The sequence below is a fragment of the Xylocopa sonorina genome, chromosome 7 (genome assembly GCF_050948175.1).
Source record: "Xylocopa sonorina isolate GNS202 chromosome 7, iyXylSono1_principal, whole genome shotgun sequence".
Classification (NCBI taxonomy): domain Eukaryota; kingdom Metazoa; phylum Arthropoda; class Insecta; order Hymenoptera; family Apidae; genus Xylocopa; species Xylocopa sonorina.
The window spans coordinates 10,106,775-10,132,561 of record NC_135199.1 but is presented as its reverse complement, the minus strand read 5'-3'; the positions used below and the strand labels follow the sequence as shown (position 1 = coordinate 10,132,561).

The 25,787-nt window shown below is 47.1% G+C and overlaps 1 protein-coding gene across 20 annotated transcripts in view; it reads left to right on the top strand.

Annotated features, from left to right (window-relative positions):
* The window catches only part of Dlg1 (MAGUK family member discs large 1), a 430,262-nt gene that overhangs the window by 297,249 nt on the left and 107,226 nt on the right, over positions 1 to 25,787 (top strand). For all 20 annotated transcript variants that reach the window (XM_076898648.1, XM_076898641.1, XM_076898639.1 and 17 more), the window contains one exon: positions 15,179 to 15,214. In XM_076898648.1, coding sequence (XP_076754763.1) covers positions 15,179 to 15,214 — 36 coding nt within the window. The remainder of the gene's footprint in view (positions 1 to 15,178; positions 15,215 to 25,787) is intronic.

The following is a 25,787-nucleotide window of genomic DNA, read 5'->3' as shown; positions in this document are numbered from 1 at the left end:
AGGCACGTTCCAGCCGCATCAAAGTTGCCCGCTGCTGCTTTGCTTTGTAATCAGAGTCCCGCGGATGGTCGATGGAGGAGAACTCTCCGGGGCGGGGGTTGAGCCGCGTGCCAGGATATCGTATCGATTCGCGATAACGTCGTTACGCTTGTCCTTTGGCTATGGACGCGATCGAATTTTCGTGGCCTGGTCGAGGGAGGGGCGAGATGAATAGAACGCCATCGAAAATCGTTAAACGGGGGCGAGCAACGGAGGAGTATCGCGACGCGTGAAAAACCGTTTACACCGTTGAAAGCAAAAGGGGATGAAAAGGCGTCTGCCTCGGCGTTAGCCGGCGCAGCGACCATCGGTGGCCTTCTTTATCCGCGCAGCGATAAACTCGGGCCGGAATTAAAGTAAAACGCGAAATATCGCGGTGCACGCGAGCGTGGCGGGCAAAGCGTGTGCCGCGGATGTATCCATTACCGTCGAGCCATGCGTTTCCTTGAGGAAATTCGTTTCTCCGTTTTCCACCTGCAAACCGGGATGCATGGCGGTCGGACCGCGGCACGGGAAGAAAACGAAACGGGTGAAAAAAGGCGAGGGGAACGCGCGAGGCAACCCGTGCGGCTGGCTGGGTGTGTATAGCCAGGGGGGTGGAAACGACTCACGCAGAGCCTCTTTAGTGGCTCGTAATTCAACGAGAGCTTTTCTCGAATTCCCGCCAGCCGGAGCCTCCGTGAGGATACAAATTTTGCACGCACATTTCCATGGGAACGACCATTATGGCCCTAGTCAGCGTCAGAATGGAAAGGAGGACGGTCAATCCGTTGGGAGAAGGATGCTCTTTAGAAATTTATTTCGGGAAGAAGCTGAATCGCGGGGAATAAAGCGTCTGGTTCCGCTCGACTTGTTTGCTTCACAATTTATACGCGAACGGTCTAATCTTAATGTGCGAGTAGCTGCAGTATCTAGGACGCCGCGCTGAATCATGAAGGTTACAGGGGCCGGGAAACTCGTAAGAACTCGCTAAGAAAAATTGTCAAGGATATTCCTCCACGTATATCCAGCGATATATGAGCGTACCCAAATCTCCAACTGCGACCAAAAAAAAATTCAACCTTCTTTCTGCTCGCCTAACACGGTTCGATACGCTCGACATTTTTCCGATCGCGAAATTATAAATGAAAATTAGAACGTACAGTTTCGTTCGTTCGCTCAGAGTTTCGAGTGCAGAAGTAATTTGCGAGTGCATCGCGAACATTCTTGCGCCATTGATATATCTACGCTGATACGTATTTCATTTAATACAATCGCGTTCGACTCTCTTTGACGCGATGAAATTGATCGCGACGGAATTATTGTTCCGTTGTTAACGAAGTTACGAAAAAACGATCGCGTGACTGTCTCCGTAGCACGGATGAAATTCGCTCGTCCGCTGAAAGTCTCCGCTCCGTTACCAGCGACGATACAGCAGCGACGGAACACGCCACGAGTTTCGAAGTTTCCATTCGGACAAGTCGAGGCATCCCTCGAGAATTCGAGTCCCTTGGGGACCCCTGACAATGTCTAGCCGGGTATCAATGTCCGTTTTGTTGACAATGAACACCTCTGGCGGAGGGCGTTCCATCGGTTCGACGCTCGAAATACGTGGGGTTCGATTTGGAGTTCGTTCGAGGGAGAATCCATTAATTTGCCCATCGCAACTCGTGGACCAGTGGATAAATTTACGCGTGCAGCATCCAGACGTGGATGATATTAAAGTAACTCGAGAAGGACGAATTCGAACAATTTTTGTGCGCAAAGTATTTACGCAAATGCGCTCTCTAGCTATTTTCCACGAGCCGGTGCCTCGCCGTCTTTAAACTAGAGAAGTTGAGCGATAATTACCCGAAGTTTAACTTGGAACGTCAATTGAAGTTTCGTGTCTGTTTTCTCGATAGTCGTTGGAGCATGACTAACGTTGAGCGTGGATCGAGAGGAGTTGGCTGGCGACGCGTGAAACGTTTCTCCATCGCCACGGCGAGACTTCCCAAGCTCGACTCGGAGTCATGGTGTATCGAGTATTTATATTAAGATTGCAAAACGCCAGGGCAAGTATAAAGCTAGAGAAGGCGAGACAGCGTCGAATAAGCAACGACTCGAGTCGAAGTAGGGAAAAACGGGGGGAAGTAAGAAAGAACGGGGGTGAAACTTATTTGCCCGGTGAAGAAGTTCTTGGGCCGCGTCGTGTTTATGGAAACTACTTTCAAAGGCAAAAGAGCAGCGGATACTCGATATTAACGCGGATCCTACGGACTTTGTTGCATCAACAATGCGTAAGAAACTTTTACAATCAATAGTTTCTTGACGCTCGGAATTTTAACGCGCCTGCAGCCTCGAGTGAACTCGCGAACCGGAACGAAGGTGTTTCGCGCGAAAGCTAAAAAAGCACCACGGGAGATATATAATTATATTCCCAGCGGAACGGCTAAATAACCGTTGGACCAGAAACGGTGAAAGACCGTTTAGCCGGGGGTAGCGAGTGAGCGAACTCTATTCGACTCGTCGAGGACCGGCTCGCTTAGCTCTATTAATTGTACGCGTATTCTATTCGACCGCCCGGTGCCAAACCTGAAACTGCCGACTTGTACAAACGTTGAATCGACGGCCAGCCGATTCAACGAAAACAGACGGATCCGTCGTGAGCCGTATCAAAGCCTAATGTTTTAACAGAGAAACCTTTCAGCGCGTCGTAAATCGTCTAGGGAGAAGTGGCGGGCAAACGAGCGTCGCCGGGCGACGGGATGCTGTCCGTTCGCCGTTGAAAACGTTCTTGAATGTGATGAATGTTGCCCACGGTTCCTACCACTCGCGCTCGAGGTTGCCGTTCGGGCACAGTTATTCATGAACTCGCTGTTCCCCTCTGCAACTTCCGTTTCTGCTTGTTCGAAGCTTGCGAGCAGCGTTGCTGAAAGATACGCGTAGCTAGCGTTCCGTCCTGGTAAACTACGGAAACTAACGCGTGGTAATACGTCGTCGTTCGAAATAAATTCCGTTGACACGTTGCGTTAAATAAAAAGGCACAGCCAGGGATACGTTCTTCGTTCTTGGAGGTTACTTCAGGGTTACGAATCGATTCGAAGAGTACACGTAGGTACGACATGGTCAGTTCAAACAAGCCGAGGTCAGAGAACAAAAGTTGTTTGCTCAGACAAGAGACACGAAATTTAAACACGGACTACGACTTGAGCTCGTGTGTTTAAATAACTTTTACTACCTCGCGACCTTGCTTCGTACGAAGGTTATCCTTATTTCTTCGTTTTTCTTCCCTTTTTTTTCTGGTAAGACGTAAGCAAAGTAATGTTGATTTAATTCACTTTGCTGATTATATATGTACATGATCTTAAGGTTTAAGTGGGAACCGAGGAAACTTTCGAGTAATCTCACGTTTCGGTTGATAGTCGAAAGAAGGGTGATTCCGCGACTGAATAATTTACCATACAAAGCGCGCGACTTGAGCACAATTGAATAATTAAAGCGTGGAGCTCTTCAGCGAGGTGTTTCGCAATGTCGATCCGTAATATAACGCCTCGCGTGGAACCATCCCCCATGGAAACGATACTCGTTGATATTTCGAACGAGACTCGAAGCTCGTTCGGATTCGATCTTTAAACGTTGGAAGATTTGAAAATCTCATCCAGTTGACGGACCCCGCGACATCGACGTCGACGTCACCCTGCAGGGTTTCCTTCCCCCGAGGGGTAGGTCGGGGCAACCTCAGGCCAGCGAGTAATACCTCGCGATAACGAAGCTTTGTGCTCCGCGTTGCGCGCGTAGTTTTGAGCATTCAACAGAGAAACTCGATCGAGCGCGGCGACCCTTCATCTTCGCCCCTTTGCGTCGCCCTTATTGCGTTCCAAACTCGATTTACATCGCAGGCCCGGGTGTTGTTACACGCGCGCGCGCACGCACACACGCCCGGCCCCTCGCGAGATTGTTACCAACTGCATGCATCGTAAATGCATATGCTGATTGTATGCACCGTGGCGCGTTCGTCGTGGTCACCCGAATCCCTTTGTCGAGGGAGCTCGTTTGATTGGTCGCGTCGGGATTAAACTCGAATCGAGTTCCCGGTTTAGTCGCCGGCCCAAAAGACAATTATTGCGGGGCGCGTCTGTGCTTTTTACCGGACGAAAGTGCGCGCGGCGATTCACGCGGGTTTGATTAGAGAACTCGCCCGCGTTCGCAATACTTTCGCACAAAAGGCGAGCAATTTTTTAGCCTGTCGAAACTGTCTACTCCTCTGGCCACCGCTCGTCCAGAGCTGATCTCGATTTTCACGCTGAATTTTAACAAATTCTCCGTCGAGGCTGATTGAAAAAGCATCGACGGCCGGTGGGGGGACGCGGAACGGAGCCTTTTCATCGCTGGAACGAGATCGAATGTTCGCGCAGATTTCCACGACCGAGTACTTACCGACAATTGCGTCGAACGATCCCAGCGAAAGGGAGACGTCAGTTTTTCCGGTGAACGAAGGCGCGTACCCGTGAAACGTTAACAACGAGTCGACGCCGTTCGAGCTGGCCGTCCTCGTTACCGCGCTCCGGCGGGCATCGCTAATCGAAGACAAATCGATTTTGTTTTTTAATTTCGTTCCCTCTCGCCGAAATCAATTCGAATTCAATTCCGTCCCTCGTGCCGGTTAACGACTTGCCACGCCATCTCCGTGCCCGTTCGTTGTTTTTTCCCGATAATTGTAACGAACGTGTGTCTCGTCAGCGAGCAGTGCCATCGGCAGTCGTTCCACAGCCCCCGACTATTTTTCCATTATTCCCGCTATGCGTTCCCGACGCGACTAGTTCCCGCGTGTTTATCGTACCGCTGTTGATAAATAACCAGAGTTCCTCGAATCAGCCGATTTCGCGAGAAACTGCTACCACATTGTTCACCTTTACGTTCTATCGTTCCAAAACACGAGGGAGGGAGTCAGTCGAGGTAGAAATTCATCGAATCCAACGACGCGACACGGATGAAACCTGTTCGATCGTGCGCGTCGTCGATCGAGCGTCTCTGAAATTTCCGCGAACCGTTCAAATTCGCTGCGCGACCTGTTCGAGAACGGAAACACAGCCGCGGGATTTCTTCAGGGAAATTTAATTAAAACACGGCACGGCCGCGTGTACAAACGTGTGGGGGGGGGGGGGGGGGGAATGATAGAGCGAGTATTTCGAGGGAATTAAACGGTATCGTTTCCCGATTTGCCGTGCATCGGTGTGTCCACGAGGCGTACGTACCGACGCGGCGCGACAACGGCGGAGATCTTTATTGCGTTTCGAAGTACCGTGCCGGGCAAACAAAGCGGTAATCTGTCGTGCAGGTTGTTCCGGCGAGGCGGAACGAAATTGCATTCCATGGTAAACGGGCGAAAATGGGGATGGCCGCGCGTGGCCCGTCGCATCGCCAGGCCTGATGCTCGTAGTGTACATTGTAAACAAGTCTACGTCCAGCTAGACGAGCAACGTGGAAACAGCGGTGCTGCCTCATCAGCAAAACATTGTAGAGATTTTTGCGATATCCGTGAGAGAAGTCTTAAGTTTGGAGTTCGCCAGTGGAGCGGAAGTCGATTAACGACGCAGTGTCGCAGCGTTTCGAGTGTAATCGTACAGAAGAGCGATCTAGAAGGATTGCAGTAGCGTGAGTCTGAACTGGATCTTGCTTCGAGAGATGTGTATGCACCTCAGGCTTCGAGAAACGGTAATTCTAACGAAGCGGCACTTAACCCTTTCAGCGAAAGCTCGAGAAAAAACAGCAACCCATAATGGAAGCTCGATCTCGAGGACGACGACGCGATCCTGGCAAAGTAGCTTTGAAATTTTTTTCATGGAAAATTAAAGCCAAACATTTCGAAGAAATGTTTCGCGGTTAGCCAATGTCGAGAAGCTCGAGTCGCTCGGTGAACTGTGCTTCCATGAATTTTTCTTGATTAACGTTTCGTGTTGGTCTGACGAGCGACGACACGCAGGTCCGTGTACGTAAACCGTATTAAACGAGACTCACGCGAATCCCAAAGAAGTTCGATGGTCATCCACTGTAATTTCGGTAATTCCCAGCGAGTGTTCTCAACCTGTTACGATCGCCAACATTTCACACGCTTTATTACCGGCGGACATTAACGAGCGGGGCGAAAGTCTGGCCCGATTGGATTAAGAGTCCGAGACTCGATGTCTGGTTCTGCATTTTATTCCGCCGTTAACGATAAAAGGAAGGTTTACGGGCTTCCGGGCGACGAACATCCTTTCCGAACGATAATTAAGATAGAATCTTTCGGCGAACGATCGCCGGAATTCTCGTTAATCGACCGAGCTACTCTCGCCGTTAAGATTTACCGCGGCGAGTGTACTCGCCGAGTCTTCTGTAAGCGATTAAGACGCGACGGGATTTAAATTGGAATTATTTAAATTATAGCGCCGTGGAACGGCGTGATTAACACTTCGCAGCACAGGCGGTTCCGTCGTGAAATCGTCGTTGCTTCGCGAAATGATAATCTTCCTTGCGAAACCACGGGTCTTCGTATAACGAAGGAAACTGGAAATAATTCATCTCGAACGAATTAATCCCTTCGATTATTGTTGTACGTACGCGACGAGGGTGTCTGATTAGAAATCCGTCGTTAATTTGAACGCTGCTAACGTGTCCGGCGATTTCAATTTTATTAAAGCTATCAGGTTCCTTCGATATAAGTTTTATAATACGGAAGCTCCGCTGCGAAGCTCGTATCGACAAAACAATAAAGACAATAGAGCAAATAAAAACCGTTCGCAGAACGGTGACAACAAAATATCGAACTGCACGTTTCCTGGTCTTTCTCATTGTTCCGCTCCGCGATCGACCTCCCCGCTTTTTTTTTCTTTTTTCTCGTTCCACCTTTTTTTTTTGCCGTTACTCCTGGATACTGTTAACGGCTATACATTCTCCGGCGTTGTTTAGGAAACGATCAGATATATCCCTCGAATCGCCTCATTGCATCGAGGAACAATACCCTGCGCGCGAGACCAGGCATTTATTCCTTTCCTGCGTTTTTTTTTCTTGTTTTTTTTTTTTTTGTTGCCCCGTCGATGGACTTTATATTCGAGTGGTAATAAATCGCGATGAAAACGCGCGAGCGATAACTGAAAAATCGAGAAGCGAACGCCGCTTCTTTTCTCGGATCCCCCTTTGGCTTCCCTTAACACGTTACTGGCTGTGACGATGACAAATTTGCAGGTGCTGCCCGAGAATCGATCGTCCCTCGATGAGGAAGCACATTTATCAGAGTGCTTCGTGCACGATCCTCGCGATCGAGCAGCACGACTTTCATCTATTCGATATGTGCTCGCCTAAAATTCATTAACCGACTTCTTTACCGATGAATCTCTCGTTTCACGGTTTTCTGGTGGAACTCGTTTCGTTGCGAGTGGCGGTCGTGGTAGTCGAGGCAGAGGAACGAATTGTATCGTAAAAAACAAGGTAACGTAGGCGTACTTTTGCAAATGGTATACGCGGGGAGAATTAACGAGCGTGACGAAAGTTGGCTGGTTTGTACGTGCCATCTAGGATGGTTCGATGTTCTTGCAACGAGAGTTTTACGTTTCGTTTCATAACCGCAGCGTTCCATAATCGTAAAGAAGGCCCGACTGGATCCTCGCCGGTTCGATACCAGCTGACAAGCTAACGATGACACCGAACCCCCCTGCCTTTTATTGGCCAGAAGCGGGAATCTGTTTCTGCGTCTCTTATTGTCTGCCTCTCGTTGGCCATAAATTCCACGATCGCCCGAGGAGCCGGTGCGGTTCGTATTTTCCTCAAGAGCAAAGAGCCGAGGAAGAAAAATGGCTGCTGCTGTCATTTTCAGTGGTTGTTACTTCACGTTCCGCTGGAGGACGCCGTAAAAAAAAATATAATTCGCGAGTTCCGTCTTGGGTTTTTATTAACCGCGAATTAACCGCGAGCTCGCGTTGTCGAGGCGCGATTTCGAAGCGCTCGCGACATTTAAATTTCATTTCGGTCGGAATAATTGATCGCAGAGGCTGGTCGGGTTTTTAATCACACGAGGAGCGCGGACGAAATGAAAAAGTTTAGTTAGAGACGAAATTACTCCACGATCCACTGGACCGATTTTCGTAGGAATTTGTCAATTCTATTTTTCGACAGTATACATTATTGAAGCGTGGACTGGCGACTCGGCTCCCGTTTAATATCCGATGTTTTATTTCGTACCGAATTATTTCCGCGCAGCGAAATTTCACGCGTATCTACCCGCTGCGCGTTTTCAATAAACTAGACGATTCTTTTTTCCTTTAGTGTCTCACTTTTAAGTCGATGAACTTTGCAGCACGCGATGTACGTATCTGTCCGCTTGGCATTTGGATACTTTTCGATGAAAGACTCGAACGCTCCTTATTTATTAAAGAGTCAGCTAATCACCGTCTACGATTGCATTTCATTTGCACGGGAACGCAGTCGAGATTGTCTGACTCTACACCATTCTACTACTAGAAAACTTGACGCGCTTCGAAAGTTCTGGCCGCCGACAATAAATTGGCCAACGCACTCAGCATTCGGAAGCTACGAGCCGTGTACACTCGTATTCTGCCCGTTTAAGGATGTTCGTACGTGTAACTGCATCCACGGTGTGCTGAATCGGGTGCATAATTACAAGGGATTCGGGAACGAACAAAGAGCAGGGCGGCGGTCGGGCGGTTGACCAGGAAAGTAGGATTATCTAGGGTCCATAGTTCGAGCCGAATACGCGAACTGTACTTTCGGTTTACCAAGCGCGTCGAGTGCATCCAAACAATGTACATCGTTACCAGTTCCCCTCTAATCGGAAAGCTCCCAGGAAAGTCACGCATCCCGCGGCGAGCGGGTGGTTCATTCGAAATTATTCCCCCGCGTATCCCGATTCCGATGAATGGATCCTGTGCCCTTGCTCGTCTCTCTCTCTCTCATTCTCTCTATTTTTTTTTTTTTTTTTTTACCTCCGTTCATCCCTTTTCTACCCTTTTCCACGGCCACCGCATTTTTCCGTTTGTACCGCGGCTGTAACTGCGAGACCGCGGGTTCGTTGCGCGCGGAGTACGTCGTAAAACTACATGAGATAGGTCTCCCGCGCGTGGCCTCTGAAATCGAAAATGGAAAAAAACGGAGAGGTAAAGATAGAGGGGTCGGATGAAAAAAGGATAAAAACCGCACGCGCGTTTCGCAACGGACGTAAAAGTGGGGGGGTGGATGGAGGGAATAAAATGGAAAATTGTATGGTACTAAAATTATATGGATACGGAGGTAACGAAGTGAAAGAAATACGGTATTTTGTTTACGGTGAGCTACCCGGGCACAAGAAATACTTTTCCGCCCCTTCGCGATTCCAGGAAACAGACTTCCCGCGAGGGATCGAGACGAGAGACGGGAGAGGAGTTCGTTTGACAAGCGTCGTAAAGAATTTATTAGCCACGGATAAATAAATCGTAAGAGATTCCGAGGACGTTGAAATTGACGCTTCGCGGGGATAATCCAGCGCTCTCTTTTTAAAGTTAAACGTATATCTGGTAACGAGACAAGGGGGTGTCTGATAAATTCATCAGAACGAGCCCGAAAACGGCGATAGTCCATTTTCGTCGAGTCAGCAACGGGTTATTCCTGCTGTCCGATCGGAAATGGACGTATAATTCATTGGCTCGGGTACACCCTCCAACTCGGCTCTCGGTTATTCGAAGAATAGCTTTTTTGTCGAAATGAATTGTAAAGCTGGAAGGCTACTTCGCGCGCGGAAAGGTTCCTTCGATTACATTCGGTGTAAAGCCTCTCCACCGGGGCGAACGACAATCGACGTCTGAAACTATTTTACGATCGGTCAGAATTTTCGAGCGCAGTCTCAAGCGTTCTTTAACGCGTGGAAATCTTGAAAGGCGTCTCCAGCCCCTCTTCCACTTTCGTTCCGGTTGAATCGAGCGAATAATTCCGCGGAACGGTTAATAAAAAGCGTTTCGGATAATTATCCTCGGAGAAGTTCCTTGTTACATAATATATCGATAACGTCGATCAGCCTAGCGCGTTCCAATTATAATGTCAAAGCGGGCCCCGTGGCCGTCGAACGACGGAACTTCTATAATTAAGAAGCGGAAGGGCGGGAGAAGCGGTCGAAATGAGATAAGGCCGTTAATAATTTAACGGGGGAGAGCAGAAGTCGAGAGTGCGCGCGGTCTTGCAACCCCGAGGAACAAAATCCAGTGTTTGGAGGGAAGCGTGGCTGCCATCTCGATTAATTATTGCCGGCTGTTCATAATTAAGCAGTCGTATCGTTCGCCGGCCATTCTGGTTCACGTTGGATCCCCGGGACCGCGCTTCCGGAAACTTCCCACGGAGGTCCTTGTAAAACTGAATTTAGGAGGCTCCGCGAATTTCTCGATTCACAGCCGGGGAGGTCTGCACCCTGACTTCTTGCGGGCTCCCAGCCGTTCTTGCGAGCCCGTAACATCGCCGCGCGACAACTACCGACTCCGGTTGTTTACTCGAGTCTCATTCGCGCACGCCAGAATTCATTTTTCATCCGGCACAATTTCCCTGGATGCTTGGTATTCGCAGGCGAGCGATTGCCGCGAATTGTGGCACCGGCAAATTGCACGGTTCTATCTCGCCGCGCAACCGGGTTCGTTCGACAGAATTGAAAGCAAAGCGAACGGTGTAAATTACAATTTGGTGGAACGTTCTGATTGCATTATTCACTTTGCCCCCCTTTTCGATGTTGCACAATCGACCGCGTTATTTTAACTAAGGTTCGGTCGTTTCGATGGCTTCGCAACTTTGCCAACGCGACGTCTGCTATCGATCGAGCGTGAAATAAAATCGTAGAAATATATAAATCCATCGCGCATTTGTCCCAACCGAGCAAGGGTTTGCGAAGGGTTCGTGGAGTCATCAAAAATTCCGCGCCCGTGTTCCTTCTATTACGCCGAGAGCCGTAAGTCCTTCCGAAATATTAGATCCTGCGTGGGATTCCGTGTAAGGCTGGCTTTACGAGATAAGGCAGTATTTCTGGATACTAAGAGACCCTCCTGCGCTAACTCCTTATTTGTTACAACTAGTTTAGGACCTATCCGGGGGATGTAACGGGCTCAGATCAACTCACCAACTTCATCCCCAAGATTCAGGGTTATACGGTGTTTAATTCCGCTTAAATTTATACCCTGGCACGAGCTCGATATGTCAGGGGAGTTGAAACGTCCTCCAAATTATTTCATCGTCGCTTGGGGTAGTTGGTCGAGGGTAAATATCTTGAGGGTTGATCGAGCTCTAATGAAATCCGTTTTGCAGCACTTATTACTTAGCGGACATTCTGCGACGAACGTAATTGACGACGAGAAACCTCGATCGGCGAGGGGATCTTTAAGGCAGTAATAATAACGTAAAGCAGTCGACAGGAATTTTCTATAAATTTCATTTTAAGTTAAATAGATCCGAACAAGGTTAAACGCCTGCAGAAGCTAAACTTCATTACACGAAGAAGCTTCGGAACTTCCGTCGCGCGATACCCGGGCTCGTGTAGCAAAATTCGAACGTGAAATTCGAACAAACTTCTTGCATATTGAATATACCAAAGGCGATGATCACGAAACTTTTTACCCTCGCGCGACCCGAAACTTCGAGCGGCGAGTAAATAAAAAAGAAGGGTGGACGTCGCGACGTTGTCGGGGCCATTAAATGTTTTCGATCGCTTTGATGTCTCCTGCCACTGTCGACGGTAACAGAAACAATGCTCCCTCGGTCGATTTAGCGCTCTCATCCTTTCGCGGCTCGTATGTCGTCGATCTAATTCCCTTAGCCGTTAAATCGCGGTCTTAGAACTTAGCGCAGCGCCTCGTAAGTTTCGCTATCCTGGGGGGAGGAAACGCATATCCGTTCTCATCCCTTAGTGAATTTCATCCCTTTCCTTGACGCCTCGTACTCTGCCCTCCGGGCGTAGCGATCGCCCGTTTTATTAGCGATAAATCTTGACGATTTTTCGCCGACGGGAAACGACGACTCTTCCCGTAAATGTAATTCGTCCATTAGAACTAGATTTCATAGGGTGTTCGTTTGGATCCGTCGCGCGAGGAATTATTTCGTACACGTACGACTCGGCTTGACGAGACGCTCGTTTCACTCGATAGAACCGTCGAACGTGTAATACGAACGACTTTTGGCCGATGATTTATAGCGTGAAATATTAAAAATCAATAGGGGGATGATCTGGGTTCGTTGGTTATATCGGGAACGCGAGTTTATAAGTTCCGGGTTGAAAAATCGAACGATGTAAGGGTAGAAGGGCGTCAATAAAATGTAAAAAGGGAAGTCGTTAGAAGGTAAGTGCTTTTTTTATATCTTCCAACGATGACGCTGCGTAGTATCTGCTGCCTCCACTCGAACCTATTATATGTTCCATAAAGGGCAGCGGGAAAGTCGTTCATTCGATGATGAAAAATGAAATCGGCGTCAACCTTTTCATCCATATTTTCTGTTTTTATCTTCCGAAGAATGTACCAATTTCCTATGATTTTACGAATCAGTCGGGAGACATTCGTCTTCTCCCGAGGGGGGGATCGCTATGTAATAATGAGAACGAGCGAATCGATACGATTTAATTGGAATAAATTCAGCGGAAGCCGATGAAATTAGGCGCGTTCGAGGCTCGAGTCGCGGACAAAGATGAAGCGGAATGTAAATAAGATCTTTGCAATTAAAGTAAGGCACTCGATGGATAAGGTTGATCGCAAACGAGAAAAGTTCGGGCCGTTGTTAGTTTAGGTATCATCCCCGTGGCTGTCGAAAGTTACGAATGTACCAATTTGCTCGGCTAGAAACTTTGCAATTAAGTTTAGCCCGGGAAGGATTGCCTTTGTATACCCATCTACTGAACGTACAATGATTAAAAACATATCCTATAAAATCCAATTAATGTCGCGTTCTTTCATTTTTTTTTCCGGCTCGCCCGCCACGGAACTTTTTTAATCAGGTATATCTGAAAATACAGATTCCCTTGCAAATGGAAGCACGATTGAATTTGGTTAGCCGTATTTATCCATCTCGATCGAAATATTGTTACAACGCTTTATCAATTTTATCATACATTATTTATTGTGTATTTTATTATATTTAATGCGATACGTTATTTATGTTAAAGTATAATATCGTGAGCGAAAAGTGGAAATGCAGCTTTTACAGAGCAGTAGGAGTTCGGTTGGGAAAACACGAACGACCGGAAATGAAATGGAAAACCGATGTTTCGTTAAATATTGCCTTGCTGCGTTTCCTGCATCGATGCTTGTATCTAAAAATATTTTCTACATTCTACTCGCGTTATCTTTAATAACTGATAACCGAATAATAACGCGGCGTACGTACGGAGGAATGGCACCGAAGTCGGTTGACGATCGTCATGTACGGATCTTATCCACGAAGCCTTTCGATTCCTCTGAACTCGATATCCCGCGAAGATACGGACAGGTTTATACGACGTCTGTCTTTCCTCAGCGACGTAAAATTGATATCGGTATTATCCGACTGTGCCATCGAATTCGCCCGAGGCACGGCTTCCGTCTCATAATGGGATTTTGATACTAACTGGTCGAGAGGTATCGCCCCTCATCATGGGAATAATTTCCCCGTCGTATCTGTATCGCGTTCGCTACACCCTACACGTTAGGCGGCTGTACGTTATCATCAGCTTACAAGCTTTACCAACCCTCTCCCCTCTTCAACCTTAACGTGAATTGATGTTATAGGGGAAGAAGATTTTCGCGGGTTTTGACACGGTAACGTTAAAACCGTCGTATTTTACTTCCTAAAATATGAAATAATAAATAGCTACGATAAGTTATACTTTATATATATTAGTGGATAGGTTTACACGATATTTCGTGTGTACAGCTTGAAACAATCAAATATGATACCGACTCCTCGAATTGGCAGGAAGCAATTGTAACATTCGCGACGCGTAACAACCACAGACGTGATAGGGATAATTTGTACTCGTGGGAGTCGATACAAACTGCCTCGTATCCGTAGAACTCGGCGTAAACGACAATGCTGTCGGAGGAGACGATACAGTCGGACTTGTGAGAGTTAATACTACTGACTTCGACTCGAGACAATTCGATGTAGACGATGTTAAACATAGAGGTCTAAGTAACAGTCTAAGATATACGTGCATGCCACATTATATGCACACTGTGTGTATAACAGATGTGAGACGCTTTAACAACCCCTTAGGGTAAGCGCTCGTTTTATGCAGTCTATTAGTACATAGTTTTGTATCTTATTAGCACACTATTGCACTTTTACATCTGATATGGTAAATTGTTATTTTAATGTCGTGGTTACACGGGCATCGCTTTAAAGAGGAATGTTGAATGCAGTAACTCAGTGCAACCTCTGAACATTCCCAACACACATCGAATATGTGTCATAACAAATGCTGCGTCGGATCAGTTTGCGGTGCACGGGGGTAACGTTCAACGTGCCTCGTGACGCCTATATTGCCATCATAAATCTAACAAGGCGGTTGAACATTAACCCAGCCACCATCGCCTATACTTCCGACATTGGTCGACCTCCGTGTCCGATAAAATAGCTGTCTATACAGCTTCCGATATTATTTACACCGATTTAATGAACTGTAACGGAGTTACGAGCATCTGGGTGAAATCGCACGTTTGACAAAAAAAAACCGGATTAACCATCGTGACACGTTCGCACGAATTTACTGCGTCGTTGCCGGTTCTTCGAATGTCAATTTATTTTTACGGGACAACAGAGAGGGTGGAGAGTGGATTTTTCATTGAAATTTTTTTTCCCAGACGCAATCACGCGAATGATCATAGACCAAATTTTGGGGTATAAATCTGGACGTTGTCGGGACGGGATAGTAGAGTGGAAAATTGGATGACGATGTGGTCGGTTCACAGGTGGATTCCGCGCCAGCTCTTTGCCCTACCGCAAATAAAATACGTTTCAGGACATTTGGCACGAGCACGCCCTCGATATTCACAGAAAACAGTCGGTCCTTCCCTCCACTTCGTGCGCAATGGAAAAGAGTCGGAAACAATTACTCGAATGGACTCTCTCACTGTGCCTTTTTTTTGTTCATATTTTCTCTGATAAGGTGCGTTTGCGAATCGTGCTGATGTTATTCTTTTTGTTGCAGAGTCACGACAGCTGGCAGGGACACGACGGGGACCAGGTGAGCATTCATACTTTATGGCTACCAACGTCGCTTTGCTATTGCTCTAAGCATGTCGCTTTTTGCTTTCCTCTTTTCTGATTCGATGCTCTTTGACTACGCTATTACATCTGGTCAATTTCACTTCTTCATATTACCGTACAGTGGTTGAGAGTATATTCGTATATCACGAACTCTACAAGTAATCTACAAGACTCTCATTTAACTTTTTTATCCAATTAAAATGTATTTCGTACTTAACAAAATTATTCAGGACGAATTAGAAGTTCGATGTATGAAAATTTCGATCAACCACTAAGTCTCTTTAATTCTTCTTATCGGTTCGAATTCCATACTAATTCAGAAGTCTAAACTGCTTGGGTTTGTACATTATATTCGCCTAGTGTCATGTGCATGTCTTAACAAAAAGCAACAGAAAACTAATACGTTCGAGCGTTTAGCAACGAATAACGTGCTCCACGATTGCTCACCCTTGACTGTGTGTTCGAATGGTGGTTAAACAGTTGAAAGCATAGAAAATGCATTCGCTACGATGGGAATCGTACTTCCGCCGCGTATCAGGTGTACCCGGTGCTATTGACGAGCGTAAGACAGAAACGATCAAACGATAGGAACGCGGTAATGGTGAAAGAGAATATGCGGAAGGGAAACGAGAGCAATTTGCGTGACATTGATGCATACGATTCGAGTTCTTACCATCTGGTTACGTGGTTGCTACCTGCAGTGTATCTCGTCGTTATTAAGGGCGCTGCGGTTTAATGACGCGATGGTTAGAACGACCGGTGCATCGGGGATGTGCAACGTTCCTCGTTAAGTACTAGCGATTAGTCGGCGCTGCAGTTCGCGCCTGTGAAAATATTTACCAGTTCGCGGAATCTCTCGAGTAATGCCTCTCGGGCAATAATCGATGTACTCCCCCGCTGCTGGAATTCGCACTGCATATTTGCCATCCGCCGTTCCTCCTCTCGCGCTTACGTGTTCATTGTCAAGTTCACTAACATTTACGAGATACTCGAGAGAAGCCAGCTTTTATATAAAAAGCCTTGAAATTAAATTCCTCGTCCACTATTCTATTCCACTTTTCTTGGCCAGCAGAAATTTTAATACCATCAATTATATCGCGTGGAAGCAGAGCTGCTAAAATGCATAGCAGTTTGTCGTGGGGCCCGTTAAATTAAGGGCAATCGAATGAAACATCGGAGACGTTATTCGTCAGCATCGACTGCCTCGGAACGAAGTAAACGAAGACCATAAAAGTTCCTCGGTCGGAGTCGAGATTACAAGAACGTTTCCGCGAGACGAAGCGGCGCATGGCAATTTACCCTGGCCGGAGAATACTTTCTACGAGGAACGGACCGGTGGTAGAAGCACTTAACAATGAGGGCTGGTTGAATAAGATTTAGTGTGCCGTCTAATCGGGTTTGCTCTCGCCTTAGGGCTATGCCCCACGTTGATACGTCGGTACAAGTTCAGACTGCGGGAGTGGATGGTCTTTGGGGGGTGGTTGGGGTATGGGTAAAGAATAAGAGGAAGGAAACTGGAGAAAACTGCGAGGGCAAGTGGTTAAGGGACGTACGCCGTGAATTTAAAAAGATTCGTTAAACCCTGATATCTATATAGAGTCTGTACTCCGTCGAGGATCTCTCCGTTAAGGAGTTCGACTACTCGTACATTTCCGTAACGCTCATCCGAGATTTATCTAGGTAAGGAGATTCCCTAATCGGGTTGGAACATCCGTGGAACCAAGTGACTAATGGATTTTGTTATTCGATTAGTTTTACCACACTTCACGGCACGACAATTAATTGTACGTAGAAATTAATTTGATAACATAGTTATTGCTGTTATCGTTCTTAGCGTTCTTAGCGTTCTTCTTTTTGTACGGATAGGAAGGTTCAAAAGTCTCGACAAAGATTTGTATTTGGAACAATGACACCCTCCTTCTTCATATTCCAATATTTGACATCTTCTTATCGTAGAGGAACATCTCGAGGAATCGAGTTCCGGTCGATGGTTCTTGCCATAGGCACTCCAACGAACTATACGGTTCCTCCATAGTGTCCTCCCTGGAGAGGATCTGCTTCATCTTCCATCTTCTTGTTTCGAATATCCACAATACATCATCCACCGCGTCATCCTCCAGCCCGCTTTATTCTCTTTGTAACGATACAAAGCAGATCGCTCCTTCCTGTCCCTTTGTTCGCGACAGACAATTTTGTGTCGAGATTCTTCCTCGCCTCGTGAAAACTCTCTTAAGCCAAATCCTTCAGACAAGCCTTTCTTTCATCGTTTTCTTTCGGGGCAAAATTTAGTTCCATCGACTCTGCCTCCGTCAAATTCTCCGTTCCCCCGCTCTTTTATATCGCCCAGATATTTTTACGAATTAAACAATCTTGCTACGCGAATCTCTGTGGCAATTCCCTTAAAACACGGTCAGACGGTTCCCTGGTAAAATACGGCAAACGAGATCTCGCCGCGATTCGCTTCTGTGAGCTCCCGCGGGAATGCTCGGGTACGCGAACAGAATGCATCGCCACGTGTAGCTTTGTCGAATCCCGACAAAACCGCTTTTAGGAAGATACATACGATCCGCCATGGATAAATCCCAATATATAACCGCATTGTTGGAAGTTTTCATTCTAATAACTATCGAAGTTTGTCCAATGGTCACCGAGACATGTTCGCGCATCGGTGCAGGTTATTTGGGGTTTGTCAGGCGTCGATATAACTCACTTTTCCAGGGTACTCCTCGCTTTACTCACGCGTATAGACAACATTTCAGCGTATTTAATATTAACCATCGAATAACTTTTTCTCAGTTAAATGCCCAAAAGCATTATAAATATTAAACAAGGCAATCTGGTGGAATCGGGCTTCGCCATATCCGTTCCTACAACGGCGGCTTCATATGTAAATACACGATGCATTTATTATTACAGCAGAGGTGTTTTTCGGGGTATTAAATGACTTCAAAATCCTCTTTGAGCGTAGCGTATCGCGGCGACTAACACGGGAAACAGGGCTTGGTGCCAATTATCTTAACCACCCCATTTTCCCAGCTTTATCCCCGCTTTCTTTCTCCCTTATTCTCCGGCTATCCTCTTCCCGTACACGCATTACTCTCTCCATTTATCCCTTTTTTTTCTTTGGTCTCTTTTTTTCTATCCCTCGATGAGCATTCGCGACTCTGGCCGCAAATGAGCCACTCCAGTTATGAGAGATTAGCCTAGGGTGTTCGGCAGCTAACTTCCTGTCCTCGTCTCTCTGTGTGTTTTTCTTTTTTTTTTTTTCTCTCTCATTACTAGGGTCGCATGGAACCCGGAGGCTGCTGAGATTCAACCGCGGACAAACAAATTCTGAAAAATGCGAGAGAGAAACGGAACAACTCGCGACGTTCGGTCCCCGACACGCACTAATTAAGCTCCAGCATCCTCTTCGGCATTCACGTCGGATCCCGTGCTGTTCGACGCAATAAACCACGAAACCAATTGTTCTCCGTTAGTATTGTTTTTTTTTTTTTTCATTCTTCTCACACATCCCTACACCTTCTCTGTTGCTGACAATAAACGAGTTTTCTAGAGCGAAGCTTCGAGAAGCAACTTGTAAACTGTAACGCCTGCGTCGAGCAAAAGTTGTCTGTACTCGCGAATAAAAAAGTTGAATTGTATTTTTATAAGCGCATCCTGCAAAACGCTGGTACTAGGAAACGTCTGGCGTAAGTTTACGATTTTATTCATGAAGTTAGTTTAAGTTTCCCTTTCCGTAACAAGTACTGTTACACCGAGATTGTGAACGTCAAGTGGTTTATCGACAGAGTTTACCGTGCAGCTGCTACCGTACATAGGTGTCGCTTATGGTTCCGATTCCTGTCTTAATCCGAATGAATTAATTATTCTGCGATCTATACGCGCACCTAGATATTAACGCCCAGTACAATTTAATACGATTACAAGAGCTTTAAGCTATAAATCTGTTCGTTTAAAATTAAACGATTCCGCACAGACGAGCTTCAGATACACACGCGCGTCCAATACCTTTCGAGTCGCCAGCAAGTAGATCGTTCGATGACTCGTTGACCCCTTTACACGATTAGCCAGATTAAATTTTTATCTGACAAATTCGTTGAACTGAAAGTCAGGAGAAAATCGATCGTTCGAGAAGGAAACACGAAGATACGATTTACTCTAATTGTATACATCAGCTTGTGCAACCCTGCAGGGTTAGTCGATCAATTTTCGGCTGGCTGATCCTTTCGACGCAAAGTCTACTTACTTTCACGCAGCTTCCGGTTGAAACATAGAGATATTCAAACGGAAATCGGTTTAAAGGAAGCACGTAAGGACCACTACGGGGTCGTTAAACAGACTTCGATGCGTCTGCACGATTTTGGTAGCGTTCTTTTGTCGTGGCATAGAGAAGCCCGTTAGAGAAATAGAAATTGCAGCCAGTCGGATGGCATTTAAGCGCTGCCATTGTTCCGCAGCGTACTCCGTGTGTCGACGAAGCACGGTTGCATACGACATCACGCAAGATATACCACTGGTAAAATTGCCTCCTCGGAAATTCTAAAGGTTTCGTTAAAGTTTCCAGGTCGTGGTAGCTCGAAGCGCTCGAAGGAAAAGGACAGCCGGCCATGAATGCGTTGACCGCTTTGGGCGTCTAAGCTTATTTATTTTTCGAAAGTAATCAGAAAGCGTTCAAGCGGCACAAAGGAGAAGGACAGAGAGCGTTGCCGCCCATTTTTTTCGCGATCATTCAGACGCGTGAATGAATAAAAAACGGGGGCGAAGTGAAACGAAATTGAGATGCACCTGATTCATAAAAAGACCTGTTCACTCTGCAGCTCGAACGCGGTCAATGGAACGTGTTCGAATCGGCTGGGTGTGTTCGGTCTGTTTTTGTGCAACATTCGTGAAAAGGTGTTAGGAGACGCGAAGAGGATTTCATCCTACACAAATAGACAAGGAATTCCTTTAACTCCGAACGCGTGCACAAGCTGAAATAAGAAACGCGTCTTTCTTCGAGAGATTAGATTGAAACGAGTTTCCCGATTCGCAGCCAGTGTTACGTGTCTCTCGAAAACGATCACGAACTCGAGGGTACTCAGCGTCGAGAAGTTGTGCTCGAATCTCGTCAGATGTAACGCAACGGCGATAATAAAATTTTTTTTCCAATTATGGAATTCGTTGCGACGAGAAAGGAGCGTTTCCACGAACACAAACGTAATTGCGTTCTTACCTCCGAAACGAGAATGCGGTCTCTCTGTCGTTCCTCTGCATCTCGGTCACTCGGAGTTTTCGGAATCGCTTGAAAAGCGGTCGGTTTTCAATTTTAATTTTAACCACTTTACCACGCATGCGAATAATATCGCGCGAGCCGAATGAATTATTCATGCGGTAAAAAAGCCGATCTATAAATAATGGAACGTGTAAATTAAGTGCCGACTGTGGCTCGTTTTTATCGCGATATGGTAAGGCGTATCCAAACATTGTAATGTACAGGTAGCTCTCGAAATTCGTGTAAACTGTCTATCATTACGAATGTGCCCGCAGCGGTATCTTCCTCTATCTACCTTAGCTTCTTCCCCCAACCACGAAAGAGCCGCGGCGCGACCTCGCGCGATCGGCCTGGCACGAAACGGCATCGTCGAAGGAACGAACGTCTTCTGCACGGTTAGTACGTCCCATGCAAGAGGAAGCGAGTCGTAAGAGGGAACGAGAGGAAGAAAGAGAGGCACGCGGTAGAGAGAACGCGAGTACTTTCGTGTAGAGTTGACCATTTTTAGTACCGTGTAGCGAATAAAAAAACATCACCGTGCCACGAATTCGTACGGGAACATTAATCTGAAACGGTGCCACTAAAATAAAAAGTCGATCTGAACTCGAGCTATTGTTCTCGACAGGTACATTACTTAAAAAATACATAGGTTATCGTTTAAAAAGTTAATCGAATCGAATTATTAACACTTAAACGATACGCGAAGGTGACTTTTTTAAAACGACGAGTGTCCATTTAAAACGAATTCCGGTCCAAGCCAATTGGAAACGAGGAATGGTGGAATTCGATAATTAAATTTTCGACTTTCCGCTCGCGATGGCTGTTGAAACTGTACCGTTTCACTCGGAATATACGCGCGGTGATACGTCGAACAGAAAGAGGAGGCGAGAAAAACATCTGGTTCAGACAGGTTGAACAATAATCGGGAATAAAAGTTTATTTGGATAACGCCCAGAACATTTCTCGCGAGGACGATCGTGCAGGTTCGTGCAGATCCGGCGCGGCTCGGTTCGGCACTCTCCGTGCGTGCAGCGAAGTTCATGCCGGCGGCCGAGCGGTGACGTCAGCAGGCAAAGAGGCCCGTCCACAGCCAGCTCACAGTAAAGCGTACGAGGGCTCTTGACGTTTCACCTCTTCGCGTAGACGGTCGTGTATTATTTTCGGTCGCACGTTCGATTCCCGTACCCGCTGGCCGTGTACGATCTCCGTCGCGGCGTATCGAATCGTCTATCACGTGGCGGGAAAAGTGTTGCTCGCTGGTTCGACGCCGCGCGTTCCTTCTGTGAGTGCAATCGTGACCGAGGAGTGAGAGAGAGAGAGAGAGAAAGCGGCGGAGGAGGAGGCGTCCGTGACGACCTAACCTCCCAACCGGTGCGTCGGTGATTTTAATCGTCGTTACAGCAGAGCCGTGTAACCGTGTCACGCGAGCTGTACGAACTGCGCCGGAAATTGGCCACCGCGAGAAACACCGTGGCATCTGTTGTGCGCGTCCCGCGACACTAGCCGGCGGACTTAACGCGAGTAGCGGAGTTTCTAACCTCTGTCGCGGCACCGGTGCTCCTCTTGGATACACTCTCGAACGTAGCTAAAACGGAGCGGAGTCGATGGTACAGGTAAATAAAGAGAGGAGGCGGACTGCGAACGCGTTCGTGTGACCGAGAGAGATCGTCGCGTAGATATTGACATTCGTGTTTGGAGGCATCCTTTGTTCCTTTTCGTGGTTCGCGTGCTGGCCGGAGAAAATATCGTGGCCCGATTCGCGGTAGAAATTCGTTCTGGTGTGAGACGGAAGGACGGCCGAGGAGCAACCTGTTTCATGGCTGTGTGAGTGCGTCCGTGTTTCTCGTGGAATGCGAGAATCGTGCGTGCAGGGGGGCGTCCTGGTACACGGTGATTTTCAACTAACGCCGGATAAGAATGCAGTGTTGTTGGTGTAGGGAAACGCGTCTCCTCGTTATCACCTGGCCGTGCACCCTGTGAAACAGTGATCATCCCTTGGAGAGGTAAAGTGACGTTTGCCCGCCTGAACGGTGAATTTTCTGTCCTTATCCGTTGCCGGACGGTGCGAAGGGAACACGTGGCAATCGGGAAATTTAATCGGTTCGGGCGTTGTACAGCAGGTAATGATGATATATGCAAACGTAACTAGATTATTCTCGAAAACGAGAATCGCATAGGCGATAGTCCGCTACGTTTGTTGTGATTACGTGGCGAACAGGCGATACGTTCGAAGGACGCCGGATACAATAGTACAAGACCAATTTCGTTTTCTTGGAATCTACGTCACGGTTTACCGTTTGTTTTGCTTTCACAAACGGATCGTTTACACGGAGTATAGAACTCAATGATTTTCCCTCGGTCTAGAGATGAACGGGTTAGACGCGATAGTGTGTGCGCGAAGCGTATGTCCACGTGCAAATCGAAGGAAGGCTCGCAATTGTGAGTTTCCTTATCCGCGTCGTCATTCGTCGCGGTACGCTGCACAGGAGTACGCTTCGCGCGCACTAGAGTGAGACGGACGGACAACCTGTTTACGATATAAGCGTGCTCGTGTGTACGCACACGTAGAAACGCGTAGTCCGAGCGAGACTTGCGTACGGAGGGAAGCTTAATATTGTACGGTTTTTCGTGGGAGTATAGCATCGATTTTTCCTTGGTGTTGCTCGAAAAAATATACGTTCGCGTATCCATACCGACGGACAGACAAGTCGAACGGAGCTTGTGTGCCACTTTGTGCACCGTACTTTCACTGATCGATCGCCCATGGCGCGCAGTTCACCGATCGAACCGGAGAGCGCATTCTCTTTACGGAGCATCTACTAACCTTTGCTCGTACTTCGCTTTTTGGTGTACAGGATAGCGTGACTGCTCCCGTAGCTTCGTAAGGAACGATTCGAGCGAGATCGCGACGTTTATTCTCTTCCTCTTCGTCGTTCCTCTTGCCGGATATCGGAAATCGATCTCCATCGAGTGCGAAGTAGTAGGTGGCGCGCGATTCAAATGATCCACTTCGCTCGGGACTACCTTGTCTCTATTGAAATCCACAGCTCTCCTAACAGTCCTCTGAAACGGAACGTGATTAATTATGTACGCTTGACAAACGTTCAAACGTTTTACGTCTCTTGAAACATTTGCCCCGAAACAAATACGCGCGACACGCCGTTACGTCACCGCGGTTGGTCGTTTCGATCCGTTCGCATAAAAGGTTCCGTACGTTTACACGCCTCGTATGTTTGTACGTACGCGACGACGATTTATCGACGCCGCAGTGATTACGTATTGCATAATACTCGGCAACAGCACGTGACGGCGATCGAAGAGGAATAATTTCCCGCGTTATTTGCCAAGCGATTCGGGTTAACCGGGCAAAGTAGGGCGGACCGTCGTCCCTGGCTTTTATCAATTAGGCTGCACACTTGCGTGAGATATAAATGCGGCACGGGCCCCGCAGGAAATAGGCCGCCGGGGGAGTTATAATACGACTCCGTGTCACCGTAATCGCGACTCTGAATCTATGATGTATTTGACGCATATAAGATTACCGACCTATGCAACGAGTCTCGTGTTTCCCCGTTAGATTGAGTTTTCAAGCGGTCGGGCCACTTTCACGTTGCAGCAGAACGTTAAACTCTCGTGCAGAACCCATTGCAAGGGAAAGGACGCGCGATATTATCAGCACCTAATCGTTTCTAATTGCTTTGTTTTATATTCGCGACCGTTGCGAACGTAATTTATCGTATCGTTTCACAATCAACAGCGGCGCGAACGCCTGGAAAACCGTATGAAAGGGAACGAGATGAAACTGTTTATTTTTCTTTTTTTTCTCGATATGCCGTCATTTCAGTTTACGCTACACGCGTACCGTCGATCTCGTGTAATTAAGGCAATCGAGCGTAAATTTCGTTGCCACGATTCCATTCGCACGTACGTAAACACGGGAATCGATCATAACGCGAGTACCCATCTCTGCTTCCTGTTTTCGTCAAGTGCGGTATCGCGAGTTCCGTCAGAAAATTATGTGGCGAGGAGCAGTCTGAGGCGTCCGGATTAAATTGGATTAATTTACATCGAGCGACGATCGATTGGACGCTAGGAGGATGACCACCAGGAGAAAGAAGAAGTCACAGGACGGGTTCCTGAAGAAGGTCTCGAGCTTGTTCAACTTAGACATGGTGAGTCACGCATGAACCGCGAATTCACGAATTTCGCCTCACTTCTCGACAGCTATCCTATATTAAACTGGCTTTTCGAGCCGTCATCGGTCATATTTAGGATCGTTCATCGTCGATCCTAGGCCTACGATCGTTTCGCGTCTCCTTTTAAAGCGTAATCGCGTAGGAGGTCCAGAAAAGAAGAAAACGTCAACGATCTGATAATCGACGTCTCGACGAGAGTTAGAATTGAGAATTCTGAGCAACCTTCGAAAGAGAATGGAGTATTCAGATACGCGATTGTTATAGTTAAGTACACACGCGCGTTAGTAATTGTTCCGAGGAGTGAGGAGTACACGAATTTCCTCGTATATCAGAATTTTAGACATGGTTTTGGTATTGAAACGCTATACCGCTGAAGTAATAAGCTCAGTTACGTATTCAGAGGTATCACGTGTTACCGTAATATGGCAGAGCCAGCAGTAGCTCCAGCGCATAAAATTATACGCGTTGCGAGCGTAACAACTACGACATTAATCCAGAATAAGAACTATTTACTAGCGGCGCTGAATAAAAATTCTGTTAACCACGAATAAATCGTGAAATTAAGATAAGCGTTTCTTTCGACGACACGCTACGCATTCATCTGTCGCTCCTTTAAACGATTTACCAATGCGCAATGCACCGCTACCACTCGCAATTGATCGCAAATATTCTTGTGCTCTCCGCAGATCTATTGTATTGATTACGTCCAGACGACTCGATACACTTGCATGCAGCTTTTTAGATTGAAGTTTACTAATCGACTGGTTTATAGAACTTGGTTGTTGATAAGAATTGAATTTCTTCCGCGATACTTTATCGTCGAATCCCGATGAAAGTTAGCCTTACGCAATGCAAGCGATAGTATCGTTATCGTTCGATAGAGAGACTCGTGTGTCTCGAACACGCGATTCCCTCCAAGTATTAAGTCTGACCTTTTCGCGGTAGAAAAACAGTCGCTATGCATGCGGAAGGAAGAAAGGAAAGGACGAGAAAGTGGGAAAGAAAAAAGCACGATAGAGCGATCGAGGGGGGAACCGGTTGCGAAGTTGGTGAGATGTGCGAGAATTGTCGTTGAAAACCGACGTTGGACCGTTTTCTTC